Raw genomic sequence first — 8,198 nt, 5'->3', positions numbered from 1 at the left:
GAGGACTGGAAATAGTTTCATACACTTCACATTTCTTCCATACTCACCTTTAGGCAAGTCATCACTTCAGCTGGTCCTTCTCACTTCAACTGATGGATGTCCATCACGGCACAACTTGATTCAGACATTGTACTCTTTACTGCCTGATCCATTGTTATCTATATGACTTCATTACTATAATGTATATTTAAACATGGTAAATGGTACCATGTACATCATGTTGGTACACTACATGGCTTATAGCTTACAAAACGATCCTAACAGTTTTTCTCATGAGGGTACTTGTGATCTATCTACTGATGTTGACGGGGAGCACAGGAGCTATTGTTTTAATGTTTGTCTTCTTGTAGTTATGCAACATGTCTGCAGACATTTTGGTAATTACCAACACACACACACACACAGCAAACTCCTGGTAAGTAACCTAACCGAACCTATCCAGCACATCGCAAAACTCCAGAAGAAAAATAAAACACTACTAAAGCAAAGGGAAAATTGAGGGGATCCAACATTTATTTGCCCTTATTTAAATGTTACAATTAAACCATAAGCATATTTCAACGTTAGCAAAATAAAAGAAAATAAAACCAGAACGTTATGTACAGAGACAAAAAGAAAAAAATAATCAAGGCTCACGTTTTGTACACCCCTACGTCATAAACGTTATAACATGTGAACATGGCTGACACCAAGTGGAGTCTTAAAAACACAGAGAGATCAAGCCAACTCCCCTCCCTGGAGTCCTTCAATACATGACTAAATACTGGAAATATTCTCAGTGGAAAATGTAGGAATGTAGAACTTTAAAAATGAATTAAGATACTTGACTTCATGCGGAGCGAGGTTGGGGGGGATGGGAGGGTCTTTGTCATGCCCCACCTGTTGGCAGGGTTAAGATCCCTGGAGGCCATAAAAAAAAAAGAAAGGAAAAGAAAAAATGAGAGTTACAGGGCTACCACGCTGTCTCTACAGATGCCTTTTTCCGATGCCAGGGCTACCACACTGTCTCTATAGATGCCTTTTCCATACGTCTGGGGAAAATCTGTCAATACTCCTGGTGCGTTCCGTTAAAAAGTGTTGTCCCGCGTGGTTCCCTCTGAGTCACGTGTGAGGGGTCGGAGGTCAAAAGGTGATCCGCGTGGCTATTGGCCCTCTCCTCTTCCGCCAGACGGCCCTCAGCGTGGCACAAGTCTCTTATATATATTTATATATTTCAATCTTGGAGGAAGAAATTGTAAAAACTAAAACAAACAGTAAACAAAAAAAAAAAAAGAAAAAAAAAGAAAAAAAAATCAAAAACAAACAAATGGAAAAAAAAAGAAAACAAAAAAACAAAAGCAAACAGAAAACAGTCCGGTCAGTGAGCCACTGTCGCCCATCACTCCGCCTTCTGCTCAGGTTCAGAGGCGTCGGTGGCGGGCGTCGTCTCCTCGGCGGTGGCTGCAGCGGGCTCCTCGCTAGGTGGGGCCTCCTCGCTGGGGGCGGCGGGCTCTTCAGGCTTGGCCTCGGCGGCCTCTGCCTCGGGGGCAGCCTCTGTGGCTTCGGCGGCCGGAGCAGCGGCCTCGGCTTCGCCGCTGGGCTCGGCGGCGTGGCCGTTCTCCTCTGGCTTGGCCTCTTCGGTCGTGGGTGAAGCGGCCTCCTCGCTGCCCTTCTTACCCTTCTTCAGGGAGATGCCCTTGAACTTGAAGGAGTTCTTCAGGGAGAACTTCTTCTTCTTCTTGCCATCCTTGGCGGCCTCGCCATCTGCTTTGGCTTCAGTCTCCCCTTCGGCAGGTGCGGGTGCTGGCTCGATCGAGTCGCCGGCCGCAGCCTCAGTCTCCTTGGTGACCTCAGCAGTGCCATTACCATCAGCAGCTACTGTTTCGCCGTCTGGCTTGGCAGAGACATCACCGTTGGTCTTGACATGGCCGTTCTCCTGTGAACAGTGGCAAAGTTGGAGTTGGTCAATGAAACATTCCATCAAAATCACTGCTAAAACAGGCAGTTCCAAAATCAGACCACTTTGATATAGTGGAAGACAATGGACCTTAAAAATGAAAACCAAAACATGGTAAAATGTGATTTCTATCTGCTTGGATAATGAGCATCACAGAAAACGGTGTTCCAAAGTCAAATGTCATCAGGTTGGGGTGTAGACTGCATAAATTAAGCACACTAGATTTAATTGAGATCCTTTACACGCGTAGATACGAAATACCAGACGATTCAAGAGGCCGCCATGTGCAACATCTGTATTTTTAATCGGATTTGCAAACAGATGTGAGTTCATGCAATAAAAGGTTTATCGTGTGTCGCCATCCTCCACGAGGGGGAGCTCGTGTTCCATGCAACATTTAACAGCTGCGGCGTGGTGAACCAGTGAGGAACAAAGAAATATTCAAAGCCACCGAGCCAGCCAGGTTACCGTTAGGAATCCAAAGGGGAAAAATATGGTACAATGTTTTTAAAATGCTCAAAAACTAAAAATACTCATAATTGCGTGATTTCTTCCATCTTTCCATTTAAAATTAAACAAAAACGTGTCGACCAAACCCTTCACATAGATGTTGTTTATACAGATAACACGTATAACTTAGATATAACGTATACAACATCAACGGCGTAACATAGACAATGTCCATCACATTGGGTCATTTTTTCCCCCCTCTTCATCTCGATCTTTTGGTATCGAGGAGCCGCTCGTCCAGGAGACATTTGCCCAGCCCGCCACTCATACGTCTACACACAGGCTACCAAACATTTAACGTTACCACATCACCCTGTATTCAGTCATGCAACCACTATCATTTGGATGGTGATGTGAGCATTGAATTCGCCTTAATGCTTAGCTGATGGACAATATCTGCGCTAAGCACATCTAACCACGCTTCCCGGCGGTCGCATGAGGTCCACACGGCGTTGCAGCAGTCGCGGTCTCTGCTCTGGCTTTGTTTGCAACTCAGCAGAATGCGCCTCGCGCCGACCTCATTAGCATCTCGTCGCTTTTGTTCTGGCAGCCTCAGCGCCAACACCGAAATACCCAATTTCACCCACGGAATTTAAATAGATTGCGCTACAACTTCACTTTCTTCATCACAAAACAAACACTGCAACAATAAAATATTCGTTTGCATGTTTAAAAAACTAAACAAAACGAGTTCATCGGCAATGGGATTCGACCCAAAGCATATTGCCTGAGGTTGGGTGGAATGGGTTACACCAAGGCTATCAATAGCACAATGGTATAACAGTTAACGTTAGGTTAGGTTGGTTTCAAAAGCGGTCTAAGGATTTTTCGATTTCAGTAATTTCTTAATAAATACCAAGGCAGTGTCTTTGTGATGGTGTGTGAAAAACATATCAAAGACACACCCAAAGAAAAGGATCATTCGATTAACATTAATTCACTCAGTCCATATTAAGTGATTGATGTTGCACTCGGACTAGCAGGCAAGCTACATTAAGTTAGTCTCACCTCAACACCAAAAACAGCCAGCTAATCAACAGCACATCTAATTTTGCCAGTATGGTTCTCGTGCGGAGGTTGGAGAAAGCTATGACCCGCTAGGAGAGGGCGTGTGATGCCGGTTAGAAAGCATGTCTGTGAGTATGCCTACCTGGCCATTCGTTTTGGCAGCTGCCGAATCACCCGCTGCTTTACCATCCACAGCTACTCCACCCTTGGACAACTGAGCTCCCATTTTCTTTGAGTTCTTTTGTTGAAATAAAAACTAAATTAACAAAAATCCAGCAGACGAAATGTATTAAAATTCCCCAACCCGGTGGCGATGGATTAAGTTTTGCAGGTTAAAATCCGCCGATATTCAATCCTGCGTCGGTTTTAAGTGTTAAACGATTAAAAAGTTAGTCCAAGTGTGCCCTGTGCCTTCACCGTAACGGAACAGACTGAAACCCTCTCAGCTACAAGTGTGAGTATTTCTACTGAGCCTCAAAAATCGCACATGACTCCACCTATGGGCGTGGTTGTGTGACGTGTCCAATTTGCAACAGGGAGTATGGTCGGAGCCCTCTCCGTCCTCATCCGCCGCGTTCACCACATTACATGGAATGCTGCATTGATTTGGACAGATTGTATTCTTTCACACAAAAAGTCATGTATATAAAGATATAATTTATAAGTCAGACTTCTTTTACCTTCCAGTGTCATCCGTAGGCTACACCCGCGCACCCTTGAACAATTGCAGAGTTGGCTTTGTTTTCGGTTTGATTAGCATAGGTCAGGTCTCAATCAACGTGTTGGGTGATTGATTGCTGTCTGTGGTGTTGCTCGTCATAGCTTCATAAAAGTTTTTAGTCTTCACAACATAATTGTTGTTACCCTGATTGAGCAGTTTTGTGACAGCTATATTACACGTTCATAAGTTAATTGACATAGGCCTATGGAATATGGGCTAGCCAATCTCATTATAGCCATGCCACACAGGTTAAACATAAAAATAAAAGCATCAGTTTTATCATAAGCAGTTTAAATGCTCAGTGAAGTCACAGTGTAGGTGACTCAAGTCACAGATATTGTTGTCAGCAGAGGCTGGTGAAGACTAAACAATCCCTGAAATGGAGTTTTGAGTAGGCCTAGGCCTAGAGGAGCTTTCTAGGAATGAACTATTGTGAGATGATAATGTAGAAAACAAACAGAAGACAAACTCATTTAAAAAAAAAATACATTCTTGTGTCATGGATGGGAAAACACAGGCCTATGTATCAACTGGATATCACATTCATGGCACTCTCTCCACTCTTTAAAAACAGATATAAGTACAGGCTAGGTACTCTGCAGCACATAGATGTCTGTCTGAGGTTGTGTCATTTCTGGTTCTCTTCTGTGTCTTCCTCTCCTGAACATTCTGTCAGAATTTTGTCTTCCCTCTCTCTTTCTCTGCTCTTTTCCTCTCTTCTCCCCCTCCTCCTCTTCTCCTTCCTCTCTGGTTTGCTGCTTCCCAAATGACTTAGCCCACAGTCCGAGGCTGTGGTATGTGTGCTATGTTCTCTCCTACCCAGAGTGCTTTTTTCCCTCGGAGGGAAACGACTCCTCCAGATTGCGACTCACCCCTGGGTGTGTGTGTGTGTGTGTGTGTGTGTGTGTGTGTGTTAAGGAAATTAACGAAAAGAGGGCAACTACATAAGGTTACAGGAGAAAGTCAGAGATGTAAAAAAGCACTATAAAAAGCTTACAACATCCTTTTGTTTTATAGATGTGTACCTCCAGTACTAACGGTCTGAAGGGATGACTTAGCCCTTGACAGATCTTCCAGCCTTCATCAGCAGACTGTAGTTATACACTTCTTCAGCAATTCAACAAGTACGGCAGAGTCTATGTCAGACAGCTTGCAGTGTTTCCGAGTGGAAGTGTTGACATGTGTTGTAGGAATGTTCTCAGAAGGCGTAGAAGTGTTCTCTTCGCATCTTTGTAAACACGTCCTTGTTGTCCAGCTCACTTGGTGTGGCCTCACGTTCATCTCTTCCGAGGATGTCCCTCAGCTCACAATCTGAGGTCAAACCATTACTTCAGCCCTGGTTAGCAGACTCTCAGAAGGGGCCTGAGCGATTCAGGCGTCACTCACTTTGTCACAAACAAGTGCCGGCAACAGCCTCAACCACCAAAACAGCCACCAATTAGCCGGAGGGGGTCTGTGGAATTCTGTCACCGAATGCTAGGAATTCCATAGATCTCTGAGGAACCGCAGAATCTCTGCAGTGCACCCTCCCTTCAGACCCCTCAGTGGATAGGATTGAATGAGCTGAGATAAAAGGCTGACTGAACATGTAAGCGGGACGGGCTGGATGACCTCAGCCATGGCGGCTCAGTAAAAGCTTGAGTTTTTCAGCAATGGGGTGGTTTGATATGCAGTGGCCGGTCGTTTCAACCGAGATGCCACAGAACTACTCCTTTTCTTTTCGCGGAAAATAAAGAGGTGAAAAAGTCTCTGTGTGGCTTCCACCCTTAATTGTGTGTAAGTGGCACAGACTCATGCGTTCGCACACTCTTTTTCCAACTCACACAGATCTGCTCACCCATGTTCTAGGATCAGCAGATCAGTTGGAGGATATGGCTGGTCTCCCTCTCTCTCAGAGGGGATTTCAGTGAATGCGTTTTGGTTTATTGTCTGGATTTGGAGTGAAATCAAATAGCCTTTTCTGTCCAGACAGGCTTTGATGGTGTCTGTCAGTGTGATGAGTAGTCTTGCCAGGCTTGGGGACTGACACTTGATTGACAGATTTGTGGCAGGCAGGAAGGGAAAAGGCAATCAGACGCTGAGGCAAAAGGCTTTTAGATGTCCAGTTTTATAGATCGGATCTGCACGTCTACTTGTGGTTTGTATGGACTAGATGGAGAGGACCGGTGGACGTGCTGACAGGCAAAAACATCACAGTTGTTGTCACAGTTAGTAGTTTTGTCATTGTTTTTTTTCCTACCGGGGTGGGGGATCAAAATGGAATGCAGGGGGTTTGTGAGCAAACTGGGCTTGCATTAAAGACAGATGCTTTTTATCGGTATTTCAATGGAGCATCATGAGACTGCCTGAGGACATTTGGAATGGTTAATCAGTCATTATGAGTCTCTTTCCCTGTCCATCATCCTCTCTTTCTCTCTCTCTCTCCCTCTCTCTCTCTATTGATGTATCATTTATCTCTCCATCTCCACCTCATTCTCCTTCTCAGTCCATATGTCTTTCTGCATGGCTGTCTATCTTCCCATCTCACACTTATTCCACCCCCCTTTGCCTCCATTGATCACTGTGCCCCTGCCCGTCTCTCTTTCTCCCAGAGACGGCCTCAGTCCTTCAATATGCAGCCCGTCGTGTTGCCGTCACTGCGAGGCGCTTCATGCTGCTGGTTACCATGGAGACAGAAGCATCTCCCCTGCAGTCCATATATAGGGAGAGAGGGGAAAGAATGAGAGAGGAATGGAGATTTTTTCAGCCGAATCATGTGTGTGTGCTTATTTGTGCCTTTGTGTGTGTACATGCTTGTGTATGTGCGTGTGTATATCTCAGATCTGGTTTTATCAAGAGACTGAGGAAAATGAAAGGGGAATTAGTAATGCTAAAGATGGTGGATTTGTAACTGTTAGTCCTGCCCTGTATTACAGTATAAAGAACAGCATAACTGACATTTCGCCTAACCTAAACATGGTGCGTGCTCCGAGAAATCCAAAATCTTGTTTAGCCTAATTTGAGCGGTAGGGGGGAAATGTTTAATGTGACGCAATTTTAATGTGTGTTTGATCATCCTGTGTGGAGTTATGGATCTCTCTCCCCCAATCATTTAGATAGGAGCCTGATCTTGTTTGCCTAAAATAGCTGGTGTTACCAAGATGGCTGCCGAGTGGCGAGACGTGGCCATAAAGCCTCTGGTTTCACCCCTCAGTTCATCATTCATTTCCCTCTGTATTGCCGTCTCACTTTCCCTGCAAGTGCGGGGGCCAAATTTAGTCGTCCCTGGAGGCTGTGCACCAGGCAGATTTATGATTTATGATTTAAACAGCACATGGTACCAGAGCTGCCGTCCAGACTGACCTGATGGATCTCCACCCTGGTGCAGTAGAGGCAGTCAGCTTTGTGTTCGATGCTAGCCACTGGACACTGGGAGCAGAACTCAAACAGCCATTCTGACTGCAGTGGTCATGTCTTTATACTGTGTGTGTGTGTGTGTGTGTGTATGTGTGTGTGTGTGTGTGTGTGTGTGAGAGAGATTGTGATAATGAGAGACAGAGCTAGAGGGGAAGTAAAGGGTGGCCATAGATAGACTAAAAGAGCTAAAAAGGCAAGGAGTGAGTGCAGGGGGTGGATGGAGGAGAGAGAGAGGGAGGTAGATGGAGGAGAGAGAGAGGGAGGTGGATGGAGGAGAGAGGGGGGGTGGATAGAGGAGAGAGAGAGGGAGGTGGATGGAGGAGAGAGGGGGGGCTGGATGGAGGAGAGAGAGAGGGAGGTGTGTGGGTGTGAGTGAGAGAGGGGGAGAATGTGAAAGAGTGGGGTGAGAGGTAGGTGGTGGTTTTGTGAGTGGGTATGAGTGGGTCAGATGTGCCCCAGTGGCAGAGTGGAGCTGCTGTTAATGGGTCAGTGTGCCGAGAGCACACGGGGTCTACTACAGCACTGTCCGCCACCAACGCCTATCCTCTCTACCTTTCTCTCTCTCTCTCTCTCTCTCTCACACACACACACACACACACACACACACACTTACACACTTACACATGC

The 8,198-nt window shown here is 45.7% G+C and overlaps 1 protein-coding gene across 1 annotated transcript; it reads right to left on the bottom strand.

Annotated features, from left to right (window-relative positions):
- Positions 1 to 490: 490 nt before the first annotated feature.
- On the bottom strand, positions 491 to 3,871 carry LOC143138873 (MARCKS-related protein 1-A-like). The gene is made up of 2 exons (XM_076299303.1): positions 3,597 to 3,871; positions 491 to 1,915 (listed from the first exon to the last, which is right to left on the bottom strand). Exons 1-2 carry the CDS (start codon positions 3,678 to 3,680, stop codon positions 1,379 to 1,381), a joined length of 621 nt encoding a protein of 206 aa, XP_076155418.1. The 5' UTR covers positions 3,681 to 3,871; the 3' UTR covers positions 491 to 1,378.
- Between the last annotated feature and the right edge of the window lie 4,327 nt (positions 3,872 to 8,198).

Source organism: Alosa pseudoharengus, unplaced genomic scaffold, assembly GCF_046254945.1.
Source record: "Alosa pseudoharengus isolate Yale_2024_CS ecotype anadromous, Long Island Sound unplaced genomic scaffold, YU_APseudo_1.1 YU_APseudo_1.1_scf_22, whole genome shotgun sequence".
Taxonomy (NCBI): Eukaryota; Metazoa; Chordata; class Actinopteri; order Clupeiformes; family Clupeidae; genus Alosa; species Alosa pseudoharengus.
Note: the sequence above shows the minus strand (reverse complement) of the source record. Positions and strands in the feature narration are given on the sequence as shown.

Bases quoted from the DNA above. Each gene is read 5' to 3' on its own strand.
- LOC143138873 (XM_076299303.1), bottom strand. From the start codon at position 3,680: ATGGGAGCTCAGTTGTCCAAGGGTGGAGTAGCTGTGGATGGTAAAGCA. The intron at 1,916-3,596 runs GTAGGCATACTC...CACTGTTCACAG, and splicing joins CTGCCAAAACGAATGGCCAG to GAGAACGGCCATGTCAAGAC.